We start from the raw sequence: 23,796 nt of genomic DNA on the forward strand, positions 1-23,796 counted from the left end.
TATACAATATGTTGTTTTCTTGATTGAAAGTGTTTGGGTAATAATACTTTTTAAGTCAAGCACGGTATTTAAACTGTACATCAACGATTGTTCACTTTTACGTGACGTCGTCAAATTAACAGTTTGCAGATTTATCACATACGTCAATTAGTGCCAATTAAAGTTAAAAGAGACATAACAGTTTTCACACGTGTATTTTGGGGACCTTTTTATTCAATTGTTACTAGTAGGGGAACGATTGCGCTTAGAATATATGTATCCCAGAAAAAGCAACTTTCTGGAAAAACCCAATAATCTGCTGGTACAAATAAACATGACCCATTAATAATCCTTTGAAAATCACACACAGTATAAACCGTTATTATTTAAAGGAAGCTATCATTGGTTGATATAATGGACCAGCTTTGTTTGTACCGGGGTGATTAGTGGGTTTTTCTAAACTCGTGCTTTTCCGGGATCAGTCTATTGCAAATATTGTCAAAACAACATTGATGGCAATTAGAGAGCGGGGGACCCACAAGTGCGCCGCTTGATCGCTCTTATCGACAATTATTGGAAACACGTTCATGCTTCAGTGCACATTAACCTCAAGTTTTTCAGTCAACACAGATTAGCAGAATATGCTTTGTTATTTCTCTGGTTGGTTTCATAAAAGTTTAATTATTATGACGGTTAGTCTTCGCCGAAAGTTTGAAATCCACGAAATTATGCGTCAACAAATTAATTGTTTTTTATTAAACCACGAAATTTCATACCGACGAATTTCTAAACGTTTACAGTATCTTAAAACGAAAAATATCATAAAAGTGGAATGTGTTGTCCCTGATTAGCCTGTGCGGACTGGGACAACATTATGCACACAAATTAACTCTTTCAGTGCTGGAACCGAATTTCGAAGGCCTTTGCAAACAGTTTGGATCCAGATGAGACGCCACAGAACGTGGCATCTCATCAGGATCCAAACTGTTTGCTATTCTGATAGTATTCTTTGAAAAAAAATCGAAGAATTTTAGCAGATGACAAATTTCCCAGCATGCAAAGGGTTAAGACCTGTTATCCCAGAGCATGGCTCAGATGTTTGTTATCCACAGTTTGTCAGTATCTGAGGTTGCGGTCACTCAGATAACTTCTTGTTATCCACAGTTTGTCAGTATCCGAGGTTGCGGTCACTCAGATAACTTCTTCTTCATGGAGGTTGGCCGGAGTGCAGTGACCGGCAGCGGGGCAGTGTGGATGCAGGTGGACGACACACTGACCGCTAAAACCATGCACGACAAAATACTCAGGTAGTACTGTCAGTCAGTCAGTGCCTGTAAAAGTATGAGTTTACACGGCTCCATCTAGGATTTAAAAGAGCACTGAAGCAGTGAAGCACTGGCAGTCATATTATCCCTCTTGCACATTTTCAATATAGCATGTGTTATATGATAAATTATGGTTATGATTCAGATAACATATATTTATGCCCCCCTTCGAAGAAGAGGGGGTATATTGCTTTGCTCATGTCGGTCTGTCGGTCTGTCGGTCGGTCTGTCCGTCCACCAGGTGGTTGTCAGACGATAACTCAAGAACGCTTGTGCCTAGGATCATGAAACTTCATAGGTACATTGATCATGACTAGCAGATGACCCCTATTGATTTTGAGGTCACTAGGTCAAAGGTCAAGGTCACGGTGACTCGAAATAGTAAAATGGTTTTTTGAATGATAATTTTAGAATGCATACGCGGCCAACAGGGCACACTCTGAACAATATTACTGAAGCAACTGGTCTGTAAACCTAAATCTTTAATTATCAGTCCAATGAAAAATCATCCTTTTAGTAAAATACACTGGATCAGTAAAAATATTATCAGAATATGAGATTTTTTGTATATTTTGTATATTAAATATTGTGTTAATGTTTAATTTTGTTGATTAATATAAATATAAGCAGGACAGGGGAGGTAATACACTACAGGGGAAACAAATGCAATAAGTTTATATTTATTGTTACAGATTTACCTCCCTTGTAATATATTTAAATTTTACCAAATGTGAGGCTAACTGCATTTTTGTAATGCATACTACTACTACTACTACTACTACTACTTCTACTACTACTACTACTACTACTACTACTACTACTACTACTACTACTGCTGCTACTGCTGCTGCTGCTGCTGCTGCTGCTACTACTACTACTACTACTACTACTACTACTACTACTACTACTACTACTACTACTACTACTACTACTACTACTACTACTTCTACTACTACTACTACTACTACTACTACTACTACTACTACTACTACTACTTCTACTACTACTACTACTACTACTACTACTTCTACTACTGCTCTACTACTACTACAACTACTACTACTACTACTACTACTACTACTACTACTACTACTACTACTACTACTACTACTACTACTACTACTACTACTACTACTACTACTACTACTTCTACTACAACTACAACAACTACTACTACTACTACTACTACTACTACTACTACTGCTACTATTTCTTTTGCTACCACCACCACCACCACCTACTACTACTACTACTCTATTACTACTACTACTACTACTACTACTACTACTACTACTACTACTACTACTACTACTACTACTACTACTACTACTACTTCTTCTACTACTACTACTACTACTACTACTACTTCTACTACTACTACTTCAACTACTACTAATTCTACTTCTACTCTACTACTACTACTACTACTACTACTACTACTACTACTACTACTACTACTACTACTACTACTACTACTACTACTACTACTACTACTACTACTACTACTACTAGGTCTACTACTACTACTACTTCTACTACTACTACTACTACTACTACTACTACTACTACTACTACTACTACTACTACTACTACTACTACTACTACTACTACTACTACTGCTACTACTACTACTATTTCTTCTACCACCACCACCACCACCACCACCACCACCACCACCACCACCACCACCACCACCACCACCACCACCACCACCACCACCACCACCACCACCACCACCACCACCACCACCACCACCACCATTCACAGTGACAAAAAACGTATTCAGTGACATAAAACGTATTCACACAATGGCTGCTACTACAACTTATAGCCCATATAGGGGGGCATGCATGTTTTACAAACAGCCCTTGTTTTATTAAAAATTTTGTTTCTTAAATTAATAAAACAAGTTTAAATGTGAAAATTTTAATGTGTAGAAAGTTTAAGAACAATTATCTGTATAGAAATTTGATAAGATTAAACTATGGGAAAAGATGAAAAGCGATTCCAAACCTTTATATTTTTTTTTCCAATTTTGGCTTTTGAATATCTATTTTACAAATCAATATTTTAAACATTTTCTTATTACTATTGTTTTGCTTGTTGAAATATAATGATAATCATTTTATAATCATTTTTTAAATGCTTATTTTCCAAATTGTTAACAAATCCCTTAAAAGAGGATTGTACTGTGCATTTCATTGTGTTTGACCAGTGAGATGGCATCGGCAAGAAACCAGTCAGAATTTCGTCGCCGTAGTAACACAGCTGGTCCCCAGCCGTCAGATCAAAATAAAATACGAAGCCGAGCCACAAGTGAAAGTTATAATTCAGGGTATGATGTTGTCTCTCATTCATATTGTATGTCATATTCAGGGTATGATGTTGTCTCTCATTCATATTGTATGTCATATTCAGGGTATGATGTTGTCTCTCATTCATATTGTATGTCATATTCAGGGTATGATGTTGTCTCTCATTCATATTGTATGTCATATTCAGGGTATGATGTTGTCTCTCATTCATATTGTATGTCATATTCAGGGTATGATGTTGTCTCTCATTCATAATGTATGTCATATTCAGGGTATGATGTTGTCTCTCATTCATATTGTATGTCATATTCAGGGTATGATGTTGTCTCTCATTCATATTGTATGTCATATTCAGGGTATGATGTTGTCTCTCATTCATATTGTATGTCATATTCAGGGTATGATGTTGTCTCTCATTCATATTGTATGTCATATTCAGGATATGATGTTGTCTCTCATTCATATTGTATGTCATATTCAGGGTATGATGTTGTCTTTCATTCATATTGTATGTCATATTCAGGGTATGATGTTGTCTCTCATTCATATTGTATGTCATATTCAGGGTATGATGTTGTCTTTCATTCATATTGTATGTCATATTCAGGGTATGATGTTGTCTCTCATTCATATTGTATGTCATATTCAGGGTATGATGTTGTCTCTCATTCATATTGTATGTCATATTCAGGGTATGATGTTGTCTCTCATTCATATTGTATGTCATATTCAGGATATGATGTTGTCTCTCATTCATATTGTATGTCATATTCAGGGTATGATGTTGTCTTTCATTCATATTGTATGTCATATTTAGGGTATGATGTTGTCTCTCATTCATATTGTATGTCATTATGTGAGCTTTGCTCTGGGAAAATGGGGTCTTAATCCTTTGCATGCTGGGAAATTTGTCATCTGCTAAAATGTCTTCTGCTGAATTTCTAAAATTAGCATTTTCTTCGATTTTTTTTCAAAAAATACTATCAGAATAGCAAACAGTTTGGATCCAGATGAGACGCCACGTTCAGTGGCGTCTCATCTGGATCCAAACTGTTTGCAAAGGCCTTCAAAATTCAGTTCCAGCACTGAAAGGGTTAAGTGTGATCCCTGATAAGCCTGTGCAGTCCGAACACATTAATCAGACAGGCTAATCTGGGAAAATACTTTACCCACCTGTGGTTAACCCCTTTTTCACAGAGCATGACTCATATTGCATATTTTTACATGCTGTTTGGTTCTTAAGTATTCATTAAAAATGTAGTTGATTTTCTGTAAAGAAAATGTTAAAACAGGAGCCCCAGGAGATCCCGGCTTCAGCTCAACCGCCCCCCCTCAACTGTTGTCTTCTCTAGCAATGCTGCACACAACAAGCTCTTAGGGTGAGTTTTAACCTATTGATTTAAGCTTGGTTGCATTATAGCCTTAGGCTTATTCAGACATTCTCCAGTCTGTTTCTTGGGTAGAACAAGAACTTGGTGTCTTGAGAAAAAATATTTTGAGAATGCTCTTTTTGTGACAATAAAACCCCAAAAACACTAGGTGGACACCAAAACCTCGAAAACAGGTTAACTGATACCACCACTGTAAAATGGTAAAGAACTACCCTGATATTGATAATGCACCAGTCTGATATTGATAATGCACCAGTCTGATATTGATAATGCACCAGTCTGATATTGATAATGCACCTCTCTGATATTGATAATGCCCCATTCTGATATTGGTAATGCATCACTCTGATCTTGATAATGTACCAGTCTTGTATTGATAATGTACCACTCTGATATTGATTATGCACCACTCTGCTATTGATAATGCACCACTCTGATATTATTAATGTACCACTCTGATATTGATAATGCACCACTCTGATATTGATAATGATATTGATAATTCCCCACTCTGATATTGATAATGCACCACTCTGATATTATTAATGTACCACTCTGATATTGATAATGCACCACTCTGATATTGATAATGTACCACTCTGATATTGATAATTCCCCACTCTGATATTGATAATGCACCACTCTGATATTATTAATGTACCACTCTGATATTGATAATGCACCACTCTGATATTGATAATGTACCACTCTGATATTGATTATGCACCACTCTGATATTATTAATGCACAACTCTGATATTGATAATGCCCCACTCTGATATTGATAATGTACCACTCTGATATTGATAATGCTTCACTCTGGTATTGATAATGCACTACTCTGATATTGATAATGTACCACTCTGATATTATTAATGCACAACTCTGATATTGATAATGCCCCACTCTGATATTGACAATGTACCACTCTGATATTATTAATGCACTACTCTGATATTGATAATGTACCACTCTGATATTATTAATGCACAACTCTGATATTGATAATGCCCCACTCTGATATTGATAATGTACCACTCTGATATTATTAATGCACTACTCTGATATTGATAATGTACCACTCTGATATTATTAATGCACAACTCTGATATTGATAATGCCCCACTCTGATATTGATAATGTACCACTCTGATATTGATAATGCTTCACTCTGGTATTGATAATGCACTACTCTGATATTGATAATGCACCACTCTGGCATTGATAATGTACCACTCTGATATTAGTAATGCACCAATCTGGTATTGATAATGCACCGCTCTGATATTGAAAATGCATCGCTAAGGGTATTGATTATGCACCACTCTGGTATTTGAGTCCATAATAAGGGAACATTCACTTGGAAATGATGTCATGACATCATTTTATGAAAATGACCTGCTTTGGTGTGTAATCTAATATGATTTTCTTGTGAGTATATAAAACATATGAATATGAACAAATTTATGGTGACACGCAAAACTGTTGAGTCTTATATCACAATCAGAACTAGATACAATAGTTTCACCTTTGATATAGGTTGTTACCTTTTTAGTCATTGTAATTGTGTTCTATAAATCAGATTAAATGCATAAAATTGCTTTTTCTTTGTTGAACCTTCAAAAAATGAAGGTAAACAATTCCATGTTAGCAAATGATTATCTGATAATTTGTGATCAACATATTATTTTATACAATAATGTTAATACATCTTTATCTTATTTGAAAAAAATATAAGAATCTTTTAAATAAAATATTTGCAATAAAGAGGTTAAAATAGGGTGTTTTGTTCCATCTGTTCATAATTCACACCTTAGTAACAAGGAACAAATCATATGTGCCATTACAGGAAGCTGTCACACTGGTGCTATGTATTTACTGCTAATTAATTTCATAAAAAGATACTGTAACATTCTGGTAATGATAATTGACTCCAATAATTATAATCCCTTTAAAAAAACATGTTATTTAATGCATTACAAAGGAAATATAACCATACATGTTGTGCCAAATGGAGCTTTCCACTTCTGATTTGTAAACGGTTTCATTACAATCAGAATTTTTTTTTTGGCAAAATCAGACATAAATTGTCAGAATGACTTGAATTTATTAAAAATATATATATTCATTGAATACTGCATTTATTGTGCAATTAAAATAATAAACAATTTGTTGGTGATTTTATTTGTGCGCGGTTTAATGCATGATTTAATGCATCTGCAAAAACGTTGACCCAGACTCTGTATAATCAGGGACTACATTTTCGTCTTGCATGTAATTTTTTGTTTCAACCAAGTCTCTTCTTTAAAGAAATGCAGTCTAGGCGGAAAGGGTAGGCCTGATTGGCCTGTGGAGACTGCTGAAGCTAATCTGAGATGACTCTTAAAGCACTTGCATTAACCCTTTGCATGCTGGGAAATTTATCGTCTGCTAAATTGTTGTCTGCTGATTTTCTTAAATTAGCATTTTCTTCGATTTTTTTCAAAGAATACTATCAGAATAGCAGACAGTTTGGATCCTGATGAAATGCCATGTTTTGTGGCGTCTCATCTGGATCCAAACTGTTTGCAAATGCTTTCAAAATTCGGTTCCAGCACTGAAAGGGTTAAGCCCCATTTTCTCAGAGTGAGTCTTATTTAATTTTGCAGCCAGCTAGATGATGAGGAGATGAGGTTGCGTTCTGGAAGCACAGGTTCCCGCACATCTACGGCGAGTCATAAGTCTGATTTGGATGAGGCTGCTTCCTATACAAATGTAGACCCAAACTCACCTACCATGGTGGTGGACGGGCCATTCTTGTAAGTCAAAGCAGCAATTCAAGCTACATAAATACTAAAAATCAACTTATAATTCTTGAAATACTTTGTAAAATGAAGTTAACTCATACAAAATTAGTGTTCCTTATAGCTATTGCCGAAATGTCAACGCTAGATGTGGTATGGTAACATAGAATTAATGAGACAAAAATGCTTGCTTTAATTTTTTTTGGTCATAATATTATGTGAATTTCTTTTTGAAAAAATATCCGAACATTTACAAGCAAATGCGAGATTGGCTTCGGGCAGCTTAGGAAGCACAACTTAGTTCTCATAAGGAGGCCGAAGCCAATCTCGTGTTTGCTTGATTTATATTTGTCTGTCACTAATATTCGGGAATTTTCATGGGTCCTCTCAATAGGGAAATGAATGTCCAACAAACATTCCAGTCTAAAGTCTTATATCAGACATAATAAAAATAAATCCCTGAAAATGCAAGATCAATAGAAAATGTGATATTTTATGAAACCACGAAATGTCATTTTAAAGGGACTGTCAACCGCGACGACGAAGAAAAGGAAAGTTGTAAAATACTGTATTTCTTTACAATTATTAGTTTATATTGGTTAAAATATCACAACTGGTATATTACATTACTTGACAGTGTTTTTTATGGCAATTTCTGGGCCGATATTCGGCCCCATTCCCCTAAAAAAAGTGTATATATTTTTCCTCCATTTTGTAAAAAAATCCCCTCCAGAATTAAAAAAAAAAAAAAAAAAAAAAATATTTTTTTTTATTTTTTTTTAGAAAGAACTGTTTCATAATAATGACAAATATATCTCAATTTTATTTCATAAATAACTAACAAAGTATATAACTATAATTTATATGATTTTTAATTATTATAAAGTGTTATATTAAATTAGATTAGTTTTTTCCAAATCAGTGGACTTTTCACATGAATTGCATTTTTCTTCCAAAATGGCTAGGAAAAGGCCTGATGTATCTATATTGTGTCAATATTTGTTGATAAAAACATTCCAATTTGGTCCATTTTATTGATAAAAAATGCTCAAATTTGCCATTTAATTAAAAAAAAACTCAATTCGACTCAAAATGGCTAAGAAAACTGAGACTGTGCATGAAGGCTGAACTGTCTGAAACTAATGTTGAAAAAATCATTGATATATATTTCAGAAAAAGGACAGAGACATTCTGCTGTGAATATAATATTTATACAAACGTGTATTCATATAATAAATATCATTACATAGAAAAGAGTGAATTTTTAATTTTCCCCTTTTCCTAACAAAGAACAAAAAAACGAAGCATTTTTTCCCCTTTGGACGGGCCCGCCGCCATTCCCCTATAAGTGAAACAAGAAATATCTTTAAAAAAGATATACGGCGTTGATAGTTCAATGAATGAGATCAAGGATAGCGAATGTCTTTTTTCTGTGCAGTTCTTAGCTGCATCACACGCACTACGGGATGTTACGCGGAGTTTTCGGGGCTTATTTTACATTTTAACATATTGCTGGTCATAAACCTATAGATACAAAAAAGAAAACCAAAAGAAGAATGGAAGTGAAATTAAAACATACGAGTCAACCGGCCACACGAGTAGTATCCGTATTTATAGGCGCGTTCTTCGAACAAACCTGTTTTAGTGGTTTGATTCGATTATTAACAGTATCGATAATCATCGCGCTCATGCTTAATACATTGGTCAATATGGTGGAATAATTATTGTTAAATTAATCAAAAATAATATTTATCATTGTTTTGTTGAAAACACATTAAGAATCTACATATTTCTGGTCTAAAGAAAATTCCAGGTCACCTAGTTCACGGATAGCGTATTTATTATATAACTATTATTTTACTGGCCGCGAACTCCGGAGATGACCTGTATATAAACTCTGACATTCATACACTGGCCGCGAATTGACCCGGGTTGAAATGCAATGCATTAAAGTGAGGCCTCGCTTCCACTGCTCTTTATACTTTTACATGTTAACATGTTGACAAGAATATGGAAGTAAGTACTAAATATGAGAACATAGCCTTTAAATATAAACGCGTTGCGCTGGTAATTCTCTGAAAATAAAAGGTGTACGCACAAACTGTATTTATGTCGAGAATTGAGTGTAAAACTGTTCTATCTATTAAGCCTTTTCATTAGAAATAAAATTGTTTCATGCAGTAAAACAGTGTTACAAAGACGCGGATATGTTTCCAATGTTCTGGTGGAATACTCAAATCAGCCAATGGAATAAATGAAGTGTATTCATTCGTACCTAGCCGCGGGAAATTTTATTTGAATTTTATTGGACACTTACAAAGGTCAGGAGAGGTGAAAAGCTGGCTTAATTCAGCTTACGCCGAAAAAAACACTGCTTGAAAAAAGTTATTAAGTTTTCATATTTTCAGTATATTTGGTAATACATTTTACTTGGTATGTCTACCAGGTAACTTCCAGTCAACTGTAAATAACGCCAGTAGATTTATCATCATCGTCACGTGGTAAACACAGGAATTCGAATTATGCATGCGTAGTGAATTGTATATATTTATTTTATATATAAAATGATTGATCTCTTTGCGTTATTTATAGTGTGTATATCGTTATATCACCTATTTTCGCGATGTTCTTTCGATTTCACATCACAAAATTTTATTAACGAATATACTGAAAATAAGAACTTTTGTCAAGTAATGTAATACCGTACACCAGTCGTGATATTTTAATCAATATAAAGTAATAATTGTAAAAAAATACGGTATTTTAGAACCTTTCTTTTTTCGTCATTCGTGGTTGACAGTCCCTTTAAGGAAATACATGAATCTACAGTATTCGTAACAATAAAATATTTCAAACCTGTCAATAAACTAACAGGTTGACCCTTAGACTATTGGATTTTGAAAATATGGATTTTTTATTCTTCAGTTTTACAATGTGATTTGAAATACTTAGGAACAAAGGCGAAAAAAATCTGTCTGACTTTCAGAAATGCGAGCAAACCATTTGGTTTCCTGACTTTTTAATCTAATTAAAGTCCTTTACAACTGATGTTCATGTATCTTTAACATTTGCTAGGTTTAAGGGATGTTTCCTTTTCAGATACGTGGAACTTGTTCAATTCAACTCATATAAACATGTCTGTCATGTTGAATGAGACATTTTAATAGTCCCCACTAAATATAAACCAAATCATGCAAAACTGGATCTTATGCCATTCTGCGACCAGCGTAGCTCTTGCTCAGCCTGCGTAATGGCTCAAAATGATTAAGTCCCATATAGTTTCATTAGCAGATAGGGCAGGTCCATAAACAAAGTGCGGGGATGCACAGGCTGGTCTTCAGTTAAGCTGGCCTCATTGCTTAAGACCCATTTTTGCATGACCCTGGTCATATCATATGGAAGACTAAACTTTGATAAAAACATCCTGCTGGGCGTCACTTGTGCATTATGAGCTAAACAAATTGAATCACATTTTTTTCCAACTGATTCTATTATTCATTTTCATTATGATTGTGCAATGTGCAAACATTTTTAACAATTGCTTTGGACAATCATTTTTTAATATGTTTTGTTTATTCTGATATTTCCTTATAACTACTGACATGATAATCAGATAATTTTATCCTTTTTTAGCTCACCTGAGCACAACGTGCTTATGGTGAGCTTTTGTGATCGCCTTTTGTCAGTCGTGCGTCGTGCATCATCAATATTTTGCCTTGTGAACACTCTAGAGGCCACTTTTATTGTCTTGATTTTCATGAAACTTGTTCAGAACATTTGTCCCATTGATACCTCTACTTAGTTCGAAACTGGGTCATGCTGGGTCAAGAACACTCTAGAAGTCACAATTTTTGCCCAATCATCATGAAACTTGGTCATAACACTGGTTTTATTGATATCTTAAACGAGTTCGAAAATGGTCCAGATCGGTGAAAAAACATGGCCGCTAGGGGGCGGGGCAGTTTTCTCTCTCTCTCTCTCTCTCTATATATATATAGTGAAAACATGTGAACCCTCTAGAAGTCACATTTTTGGTCCAATGTTCATGAAATTTGGTCAGAACATGTGTTTTCTAGATATGATGGTTGAGTATGAAAATGGTTTTGATCGGTAAAAAAGCATGGCTGCTGGGGGGGGGGCATTTTCCTTATATTTATATAGTAAAGCAGCTTGTGAACACTCTAGTTTAGCATGTCAAGGGAAGTAACTGCAAAATGGCTTTTGAAAAATTATGTTGAATTGACAGAGTTGTCTCCCTTTTTAAAATATTTTTTTTAAGCACAAGAAAATTAAGTGTAATTAATTATAAATGATAGTTTTACATTCTGGAAGATAGCTAACTTTTGAATATATTTTTTATTGTTTGATGATTCTGTACGATATGGCATTCTTTTGTCAAACGATTAAAGCAAGACTATACAATTTTTATATGTGTTAAATTGATATATATTGATAAATACATGTTACAATAACACAAAATAGGCAAGACATTGAAGACGAATTTCATAAAATGCAGCAAAGACAAATTAGCGCCCCGAGTCGATGGTGACGAAGATATTTCGTACATATTTTCCTACAATAACTGAAGAATTCGTCTTTTTATTACGATTGGAGTTAGTGTTTGTGTGTCGTATGAATAGACATCGCTGCAGAAATGTAAAAATAACCATTAAACTAAATTAAGATTGACATCGTACATGCATGATATACATTCTTGCAAATTCGACTTTACAGACATTTTCGGTTTCAGAATTAAATATCTGGCTTATTTCGCATTTTTCGACACATGTTTTTCAACTTTTATTTTAAATTATATTGAAATGTATGACCTTGTTAGCACTCTAGAGGTCACATTTATTTTCCGATCATCATGAAACTTGGTCTGAAGATTTGTCCTAATGATATCTTGGATGAGTTCGAAAATGGTTTTTGTTGCTTTAAAAACATGGCCACCAGGGGCGGGGCATTTTTCCTTATATGGCTATATATGGCTTTAGTAAAACCTTGTTAACACTCTAGAGGCCACATTTATTGTCCAATCTTCATGAAATTTGGTCAGAAGATTGTTCTCAATGATATCTTGGATGAGTTAGAAAATAATTATGTTTGCTTGAAAAAAATGGCTTCCAAGGGGCGGGGCATTTTTCCTAATATGGCTATAGTAAAATCTTGTTAACACTCTAGAGGCCACATTTAATGTCCGATCTTCATGAAACTTGGTCAGAAGATTCATCCCGATAATATCTTGGATGAGTTCAAAAATGATGCCAGTTGGTTGAAAAACATGGCTGCCAGGGGCGGGGCATTTTTCCTTATATGGCTTTAGTAAAACCTTGTTAACACTCTAGAGGCCACATTTATTTTCCGATCTTCGTGAAACTTGGTCCGAAGATTTCTCCCAATAATATCTTGTTATCTAAGGTGAGCGACTTTGGGCCTTTCAGGCCCTCTTGTTTCTTTTTTGCACATGTCTGTTAAATGTTTCATGAACTTTTAATGAATACTTTAACATGAAATCATTATACCAGTATTTTGAAATACTACAAACCAAGTTGTTTACATGATACAGTGCATGTGACCTTAAGATACCAAAGGAGCATTGCACAGCTGTTACTGTATTGTTAAAATGCTAAGTGGTATTTCAGATAGATATGTGGGTGTGATCATGAATAAATAATGTAGTTGCTGTTTACATTTTTGTTTAAAGATGTTATATTAGAGGATAAGTAGTCACTTTAGACTGGAACAAAATAATTAATTAGATAAAGTTTATTTAACAGACTTTATACTCATTGGATGTTTTCCATTTATTAAGATATACAGACAAAATTACAGCTTTAACTATCAATTAGAAATTTGTATGAATGTTTACAAAGTAACACGATTTCATGATTCCGAATTCTCCTTTGAAAACCACTGGTTTATGGGTGTTTAAATTTAACTATTGGTTGCACACTTTCAGAGACCATTACATGACCCATAGTGATGACCATTCTACCTACCTGCCTATGAGTCCAGGCCAGGCCTCTATGGATCATAGTTCAAGGTCATCCACTCCGCCTTCCAAAGGTCAAGGTCAACTGTCTGTGGATTACATGACTATGTCACCTGGTCAAGGTCAAAGGTCAGCAACACCACCCGCAAAAGTGGCTCAAGGTCATGGTCAAGGTGACTTGAATGCCATAGGGGGTGACTTTCATACCACGACTTTTGGGTCAGCACTTCATGGGTCCCTAACCCCTCCTGGCAGTAGAGGTCAACGTTATGGGTCAAGGTCTGACTGTGGAAGTGACTACATGCCGATGACCCCTGGGACCCCAGAACAGAGGTCACTGACACCTTCTCCAACACGGCTATTGCCTGAGCGACCTGGTGAGTTCTTATGGATCCGAAGAACTTTTTTTCAGAAAACTTAAATGTTTTGTGGTATATGTTAAAGGAAATGATGTTTCTAAGTTGATGTGGGTGTGTGTACAGGGTTCAATGTTTACTTAATCGACCTTTTACACTATTTCTCTAACTTTTTACACAAAGTTTCATCCAAATATAAAATAAAGATATCCAGATAATTTTAAGAGATTTAAATTTTATGAAATAATAAAGAAAACAAATCAGGTAAACTTAGAAACATATAACTATCATTCGGAATGTAATTCTTAACTACTTACTAAGTAAGCAAGAACAAACAGTAACATGTGTGCTCTTTTCCATAAGATGTGTGCTCTTTTCCATAAGATGTGTGCTCTTTTCCATAAGATGTGTGCTCTTTTCCATAAGATGTGTGCTCTTTTCCATAAGATGTGTGCTCTTTTCCATAAGATGTGTGCTCTTTTCCATAACATGTGTGCTCTTTTCCATAAGATGTGTGCTCTTTTCCATAAGATGTGTGCTCTTTTCCATAAGATGTGTGCTCTTTTCCATAAGATGTGTGCTCTTTTCCATAAGATGTGTGCTCTTTTCCATAAGATGTGTGCTCTTTTCCATAAGATGTGTGCTCTTTTCCAATGACAGAAAAATGCAATTAATAAATATTGAAGCTTATTAAAAAGGTAAAATACTTGATATCTTTTAAACATTATGTCCATAATGTCTGTCTGATCTCACTTAATATCCTTCAATTTTCTCCTAAACAGCCATTTCCATGTCACTTTTTGTTACTATCTGATGTCTTGTTGTATGAATTAAACAAACTAAACTTTCTAAAGAGTGACATTGGGCATATTCATTAGCTGTGATGTGACATTAAAGTTCTACACCTGAAAATGACATATATCAGTCTTAATTGATGTAAAATTGTGGAAACCTAAAGGGCTGGTTTGGTTGTTTTCTACCGAGGAGAGAATACCGTCTGGTGGAAGAGATAGTAAAGCTTATTAAGTTAACGATGAATTACTTAATGTTTGCTTATGCGCTTTTTCTCTGTAATTTCTGTTAAATTTCAAGCAAAAATTGACAAAACATTTCCCTATTTAAGAAACTCTCCATAGACCACAATGAAACAGCGCTGCCAACAATTGTAGCTTTAATAGTTTACAACAAATCAAATCAGCCCAAACAGTCTTTTATAGTCATTGTTGTTCAGACGTGCCTTAAAATTGAACCCTGATGTAAACTGTAGAAATGATTTTCAGGACTTCAATTTTGCTTTGGTACACAAACTGCACTGAACTATCAGGAACATACACTTGTATATTTGCACTTTTGCAGGATCCCATGAGCCTCTTGTTGCAGGCACTTTGAGCTCAAGCGAATTATACAAAAGTTTATAATAATGCAGAGGAAAATCAGACATACTGTTGTAACTCTCCTATACAAATACTTTTTAGCTCACCTGATTGCTCAGGTGAGCTTTTGTGACCGGTCTTTGTCCGTCGTCCGTCCGTCGTCCGTCCACATTTGTTTGTAAACACTCAAGAGGCCACATTAATTGTCCGATCTTCATGAAACTTGGTCAGAAGCTTTGTCCCAATGAAATCTCGGTCGAGTTCGAAACTGGGTCGTGCCGGGTCAAAAACTAGGTCACTAGGTCAAAAAAAAGAAAAAACTTGTAAACACTGTAGAAGTCACATTTCATGCCCAATCTTCATGTTACGCATTTTACACTGGTAGATTCTGACTAAGCATTTTTAAAACAATCGATATAATTGGCTATCGTTTCCCAATCTTCCAATTAAAATCGTTTTCTTAAAATGTGTTTGGTATTTGTTAGCTGATTCGTTTGCAAATGGCGCTGTTGTGAAGCGAAAATTAAGATTATTGAAATGACAAAAAGCAATCGAATAAACGACTGACATCACCTAATCTATTAGGAATAATGAAATGTGTTTGTCTACGAAAAAGACTACGTTTTAGACACAAGCAACAGATATTTTGTTAAGAAATGTGTTCCGTGAATTTGTGTCACGGAAACCAGTGTTTGCAAATTGGAGTTTAGTCTACTCGCAAAGTAAAACAATTCATAAGAATATCGTTTGAACATGGAAATAGACAAACAGGCATTCCGACAGAGGGTCTGTGTATAATCAGATTCATATGCATATTCTGTTTAATTATGTTTGTCACGCTGTTCAGTTAACTGAAATAGCATTGAACTGAGTTAACTGAAGATGTGAAATGCATGATATTGAAAGGTAAACAAATTAAATATATTAATTTAACTCAGTTTAATACATCATTCACACAAGAAGAACACTCAAGTGTGTTTGTTTATATTTAGTCCATTAACTGTAATTCAATACATTGAAAAACTGCTGCTTTTGATCACAATAAATACTGACTACTGTTTACTTTGCATCCTCAGTAGTGCTGCAACAATATACCGGTTTATCGGTATATATCGCAATACGCAATTCGCATGTTGTATTGCGATACGATTTTCATCATACCGGTACGAACATTTTACAAAAATTCATTCACATTTCGTCCAGAAAAGCCATTCGAAATAATGATAACACGGTAAACAAAACAAAGCAGTGTAAAAAAAAAAATCCGTAAAATAGCATTCTGAAAGTGTATTATACGGAGTGGCGTTGTTACATCGGAGCATTCGTTCGATGCTTTTGAACAGATTATCCTTGAATTAATTGCGCACAGCTGTAAATGTTTTGTTCGATTCTGAATTGAGCATTATTAAATTTGTATTCTGAACTTCGGAATTACGCTTCCAAATTTTAATGCTAATGCGACAATAAAAAATTCTAGCGTCAAATAAAAAGTGCTTTATCCTTTGTCTCAATAAAAAGCGCGAAAATTATACAGACATGTAGAACGTCGCATGGAAAGTATGGGTGTATTTTGTGTTGTATAAAAACGGGAACATCACGTCAGGTGAATTACGCGTGTTCAGTGGAAAAAACGCCCCGCTTGGACGTTATTTCATCACATCTTTAAATAGTAACAAATGCCAAAATGTATTTGATACTTAAGAAAATTTGCGAATGTTTGTGTTTCTTGTTATTCTTGAGCACATTTATAGTAAATATATACCAGAATTTGCTTTAAAACTGGAATATACGGGATTATCAGGTAATTGGCAAGTTATAATTTTGGTACAAGTAAGCAATATATTGCGATATATTGCAATACGGGTTTTTGAACTGACAATATATTGCAATACGGTTTTTGGCGTATTGTTGCAGCACTAATCCTCAGTGTGTTAAATGTGAAGTTTAACAGGTTTTTATAAAAAAATATTGTTATGAAGTTCAAGAAGATGTTTATTTGAATGTCTGTTTTAAGGTTTGTCATTGCGTTATGCACGCCATTTGCGTAGTCAAAATGAGTCGACAGAATTTTCCTACCCTCTTACTTTGCCTCAATCACACCCCTGGGTCCAGATCGGTGATAAACATGGCCACCAGTAGGCGGAGCATTTTTCTCTATATGTATATAGTGAAAACATGTGAACACTCTAGAAGTCACATTTTTGGCCCAATGTTCATGAAGTTTGGTCAGAACATTTGTTTTCTTGATATGTGAGTTGAGTTCGAAAATGGTTTCGGTCAGTTGAATAACATGGCTGCCAGGGGGGGGGGGCAGTTTTCTCATATTTATATAGCAAAAAAAGCTTGTGAACACTCTAGAAGTCACATTTTTTGCCTAATCATCATGAAACTTGGTGAAAAGATTGGTTTTATATATATCACATACTGTAAAACCATTAAATTTTGTGTGGTACGAATTTTCGTGGATTTTGTTGTTCCGCTGAACCCCGAATTCAAGTACCAACGATTATTTTTACATTTTTAATCCGAAATCGGTCCTTTCCGAATGTCATTGCCGACATTCTCTATTGTTTTCGGTTATCAAAGATATTTGATTGAGATATGCTAGGTAATACAATATGTTGTTTTCTTGATAAGTGTTTGGGTAATAATACTTTTTAAATCAAGCACGGAATTTAGACTGAACATCAAGGATTGTTCTCTTTTTCGTGACGTCGTCAAATTAACAGTTTGCAGATTTAGCACATATGTCAATTAGTGCCAATTAAAGTTAAAAGAGACATAATAGGTTTTCACACCTGTATTTTGGGGACCTTATTAATCAATTGTTTCTACTAGGGGACCGATTGAGCAGAGAATTGCAAATATTGTCAAAACAACATTGATGGCAATTAGCGAGCGGGGACCCACAAGATCGCCGCTTATTCGCTCTTATCGACAATTATCGGCAACACTTTCATGCTTCAGTGCACATTAATCACAAGCCTTGCTGTCAGCACACATTATCAGATTATTCTTTGTTATTACTCTGGTTGTTTTAAGAAAAGTTTAATTATTATGACTGTCAATCTTCCCCGAAAATTTGAAATCCACGAAATTACGTGTCAACAAATAAGTTGTTTTTAATAAACCACGAAATTTCATACTGACAAATTTCTATACGATAACAGTAATTAATGCCATAATTATTGCCTTTAGATTGTCCAAATTTTCTTTATATTATACAAAATTCTTGTAAACACTCTAGAGGTCACAATTTTGTTTCAGATTTTATGAATCTTGGTCAAAATATTTATTTTTGTAAGCAAAGTTTGATGTTTGATAACGGGGGTCAACTCAAAATATAGGTCACCAGGTCAGATCTTACAAAAACAAAATCACTCCATATGCCAGAGTTTTGGTTCAATAATGATGAAACTTGACCAGGATGTTTGTCTGGACAATATCTTGGTCAAGTTTGTCGTTTGGTAAAGATTGTATGAACCGACTCCTCTCAGGTGAGCTAACTAGGGCCATCTTGGCCCTCTTGTTTTGTTATTTCCATGGCAGGTATGTAAACTTAAAGAGTAGCAAACCCTAGTGGCCTAGTTGAGAACCACTGTGCTAATAGCACTGCACTGTGCCATACACACTTAATTCCTTCTCCTGTACACATATTGTTTCCATGGCAGGTTCCTCAAACTCCGAGAGTCAGGATAGTGGTGGTGGTGGCCGTGTTGACACATACATGATCATGGGGCCGGGGTCTACAGGCGGCAGCCCAGGCCCCGTCCAGATGGAATACATGAACAGCCGCACCCCCCTCTCGGTCAATGTTGGCAACAGCAGCGGATATGTCACCATGACACCACCCTCCATGAGCACTGGCCCTGGATACATTGACATGACTGCCGGCGCCAGAGGTAGGATTGCTGCGGGATAATTGACAAGGATGTAATTTCTGCTCCATTCAGCTGAATTTCTCTCCTTTTACCTCCCTTAAGAAGATTTCCCTTCCCCCTTTTTAGCTCACCTGATTGCTCAGGTGAGCTTTTTGTGACCGGTCTTTGTCCCTCGTCCGTCCGTCCACATTTGTTTGTAAACACTCTAGAGGCCACATTTATTTCCGATCTTCATGAAACTTGGTCAGAAGCTTTGTCCCAATGAAATCTTGGTCAAGTTCGAAACTGGGTCGTGCCAGGTCAAAAACTACGTCACTAGGTAAATAAATAAGAAAAAAATTGTAAACACTGTAGAAGTCACATTTTAAGCCCAATTTTCATGTAACATTGTCAAAATGTTTGTCTTACTGATATGTTGGTTGAGTTCAAAAGTGGTTCCTGTCCGTTGAAAAACATGGCCGCCAGTGGGCAGGGCAATTTTCCTTATTTGGCTGTAGAGAAACCTTGTAAACACTAGAAGTCACAATTTGCGCCCAATCATCATGAAAGTTGGTCAAAACATTGGTTTTATTGATATCTCAGACGAGTTCCAAAATGGTCCAGATGGGCGAAAAAACATGGCTGCCAGTGGTCGGGGCATTTTTCTCTATTATGTATATAGTGAAAAGATGTGAACACTCTAGAAGTCACATTTTTGGCCAAATTTTCATGAAATATGGTCAGATCATTTGTTTCCTTGATATGAGAGTTCAAAAATGGTTCCGTTCTGTTAGTAAAAAAGGCTTGTGAACACTCTATAAGTCACATTTTTTGCCTCATCATCATGAAACAGATGAGTTCGCAAATGGTCCCGATCGGTAAAAAAACATGGCTGCCAGGGGGGTGGGGAAGTTTTCCTTATGTGACTAGAGACAAATCTTGTGACTGAACACTATAGAAGTCACATTTTTTGCCTAATCATCGTAAAACTTAGTCAATACATTGGTTTTATTGATTTCATGGATAAGTTGGAAAATGGCTCAGATCGGTGAAACACACTTTTTAGCTCACCTGATTGCTCAGGTGAGGTTTTAGGATTGGTCTTTGTCCGCCGTCCGTCCACATTTGGTTGGTTAACACTCTAGCATTCACATTTCTCAAGCATTCTTTATCAAAGTTGCTGAAAGATCTCAGTCAAGTTTGAAAGTGAGCAAATCACAAAATTAATGCCATAATTATTGCCCTTAGATTGTCCAAATTTTCATTATATTATACAAAATCCTTGTAAACACCCTAGAGGTCACAATTTTGTTTCAGATTTTATGAATCTTGGTCATAATATCTATTGTTGTAAGCAAAGTTTGATGTTTGGTAAGGGGGTTCAACTCAAAATATAGATCACCAGGTCAAATCTTACAAAAACAAAAACACTCCATGCGCCAGAGTTTTGGTTCAATAATGATGAAACTTGAGCAGGATGTTTGTCTGGACAATATCTAGGTCAAGTTTGACGTTTTGTAAAGATTGAATGAACCGACTCCTTTAGGTGAGCGAACTAGGGCCATCTTGGCCTTCTTGTTTAAGCTTTTCTCCTACTTTCCCCTCATTTAAGCTGATATCTTCTTGTTTCTCCTCATTATACCCCCACAAATGAAGTTTAGGGGGGTATATAGGAGTGAGCTTGTCTGTCTGGCTGTCGGTCGGTATCAAGTGCTCTCTAATTTAAGTTGCTTTCATCCGATCTTCACAAAACTTCAGATGTTGTATCTAGATGATGTCTAGGTCAAGTTTCGAATATGGGTCATGCCGGGTCAAAAACTAGGTCACGGGGTTACTAAGTGCGTTTTAAACATTGAGCATGGTGTCTGCTGTCTTATTTAAGTAGCTTTCATCCGAGCTTCACCAAACTTGGTCAGAAGTTGTATCTAGATAATGTCTAGGCCAAGTTTGAACATGGGTCTTGGCTGGTCAAAAACTAGGTCACGGGGTTACTTAGTGCGTTTTAAACATTGAGCATGGTGTCTGCTCTCTAATTAAGGTAGTTTTCATCTGATCTTCACCAAACTTGGTCAGAAGTTGTATCTAGTTTGAACTGGTTTCAACTTCTTTGTCCCCATTTTAGCTGATATTTGGTTCCCCTCTTTTCATGTGATTTTCTCCTTTCTATTAGTTTAAGCTGATTTGGTTTTCTTTCTTATTCATCTGATTTCATCTCCTTTCCCTCTACACTTTTTCAGCTGCTTTTCCTCTTATCTGCAGATCTCTTCCCTTTCTCCTCGTTTCAGTTGATTTGGTTTACTCTTTTCTATCAATTTCCTCTCAATACCCTTGCTTTCAGCTGATTTAGCTCTTCTTTTATAAACTGATTTTCTCTCCTTTCTCCTCGTTTCAGCTGATTTTGTTCCCCTCCTTTCAGCTGATATCCTCTCTCTTCTCTATGATTCAACTGATGCGGTTTCCTTTGTTTCAGCTGATTGCATCCTGTTGAATGCCAGGATTACTTTACAAACAGTTATTAACTTAAATGGATTTTTTAGTGAACCATGTAAGGACTGAAAGTATTGTTTATGCCACCGGATCGAAAGATTGGGGGTATATTGTTTTTGGCCTGTCTGTCTGACTGTCTGTCATTTATTCATTCATTGTGTGTGTCCCAAAACTTTAACCTTGGTTAAAGTTTTGCAATAACTTTTGCATTATTGAAGATAGCAACTTGATAGTTGGCATGCATGTGTATCTCATGGAGCTGCACATCTTGAGTGGTGAAAGGTCAAGGTCATCCTTCAAGGTCAAAGGTCAAATATATGGCTTCAAAGCAGCACAATAGGGGGCATTGTGTTTCTGGCAAACACATCTCTTGTTTCTGTTTTTAAAATCACAAATTTGATATAAAGATAAGGATAAATAGATAATATATACACAAGGTGTGGAGCTTAATGATGATAATGATGCGGACAACAAATATGATGACAACTCTGATGATTGATTATTGTACACATGAAATATTTTAGCTCATTGGTACACAACATGCTTATTTAGATTTGTTGTGGTCACCTTTAGCCATAGTGCATCATCTGTTTTCAACATTAACGCTGTGAACACTAGAGGCCACATAATATATTTTCCAATCTTCATGAAACTTGGTCATAACATTTAGCCAAAACTTGGTCATTCAAAACTTGGTCATAACTTGGTCATAAGTTTCCCTTATCTGGCTATTGAATAAACATCAAAACTATAGAAAGAGCATTTTTAACTCACTCATCACGATACTTATTAAGAACATTAACAAAATATGATGTTGTGATATCTTTGGAAATGATTGTGGTTTGATCAGAAACATGGCTGACAGGTGTATGTTGTTTTATCGTGTAATCTTGTGGATACTACCTTCTCGTATCATTTAAGCTCCTTGGGATCTCTTTTGATTGCCTTAAGGTCTGTGGCCCTCTTTCTTATAACAGCTTTCCAGTGTATGAGTTTTTATATTTTATTTATATTTTGCATTACTGAAATGAAGTCCAACAATATAAAAGATAGCTTTATTTCACCATTGTGAGGATCAATCTGCCACACTCAGATTGTCAGTATCAATCTGTCAACCTCAGTATAAGAAACAACGTAAAAATGGCTACAGGCATCCAGAATAAAACTAGAACAGCCTGTGAGTAACTTACAGTCTGTTCAGGTTTCAGTATTGAAGGGTTTAAAATGAAGCCTTTAAAACTTGAATCTATTAAGAAATTAAATTTAATCTGATTTTCTAAAGGACTTCAAGTGTGTTTAAGTGCATCTCTGAGTGGTACAGGGATATTGTCATCATTTTGTTCTCTATTCCAGCTATTGGTGACCTAGGCCCCGGCTACATGGTGATGGAGGGCAAGTCGTCCAGGATGACAGCCCAAATACCTATACGTATGGGGAAGGAACCAGGCTACCTTGACATGGTCTCCACATCACAGCCCCTGCCTACAGTGAAAGAGAGTGGAAGTAGGCTGCTTTGTTATAGATCATCCCCTTGATGCAAAAAGGTACCATGTGACATTGAAATTAGAAGGCACATGGTTCCTTTTTGCTCCTATGGGGCAATATATGAACCTTGTTGTGGGAAAACTACGCTTGGTGCATGTGGGTTTAAGTTTTCTCAGATTAGCCTGTGCAATCGGCACAGGCTTACCAGGGACAACGCTTTCTGCTCAGACTTACTTTAGGGTTGGAAGAGACTACCTTTAAAGATAAGATAATAGTGTAAAGTGTGGTCCATGATAAGTGTGTGCATACTGCACAGGCTAATCTGGGAAGACACTTTCGGACAATGCATTAAGTCGAGTTTTTTTCCAGAGAAAGGCTAATATCTTTGTGTGTTTTTGTTTTGCTATTTCAGCCCTACTGAGAATTCGGTGCTTCGAGTTATTATAC

The 23,796-nt window shown here is 35.7% G+C and overlaps 1 protein-coding gene across 1 annotated transcript in view; it reads left to right on the top strand.

The window, feature by feature from the left end:
• Positions 1–23,796, top strand: part of LOC127857108 (uncharacterized) — a 51,912-nt gene that overhangs the window by 18,274 nt on the left and 9,842 nt on the right. The window contains exons 4-10 of the mRNA XM_052393463.1: positions 1,144–1,286; positions 3,520–3,639; positions 4,912–4,998; positions 7,659–7,808; positions 13,756–14,165; positions 19,189–19,419; positions 23,218–23,367. Of these exons, the coding sequence (XP_052249423.1) occupies positions 1,144–1,286; positions 3,520–3,639; positions 4,912–4,998; positions 7,659–7,808; positions 13,756–14,165; positions 19,189–19,419; positions 23,218–23,367 (1,291 nt within the window). The remainder of the gene's footprint in view (positions 1–1,143; positions 1,287–3,519; positions 3,640–4,911; positions 4,999–7,658; positions 7,809–13,755; positions 14,166–19,188; positions 19,420–23,217; positions 23,368–23,796) is intronic.

This window comes from Dreissena polymorpha, chromosome 14, assembly GCF_020536995.1.
Source record: "Dreissena polymorpha isolate Duluth1 chromosome 14, UMN_Dpol_1.0, whole genome shotgun sequence".
NCBI lineage: Eukaryota > Metazoa > Mollusca > Bivalvia > Myida > Dreissenidae > Dreissena > Dreissena polymorpha.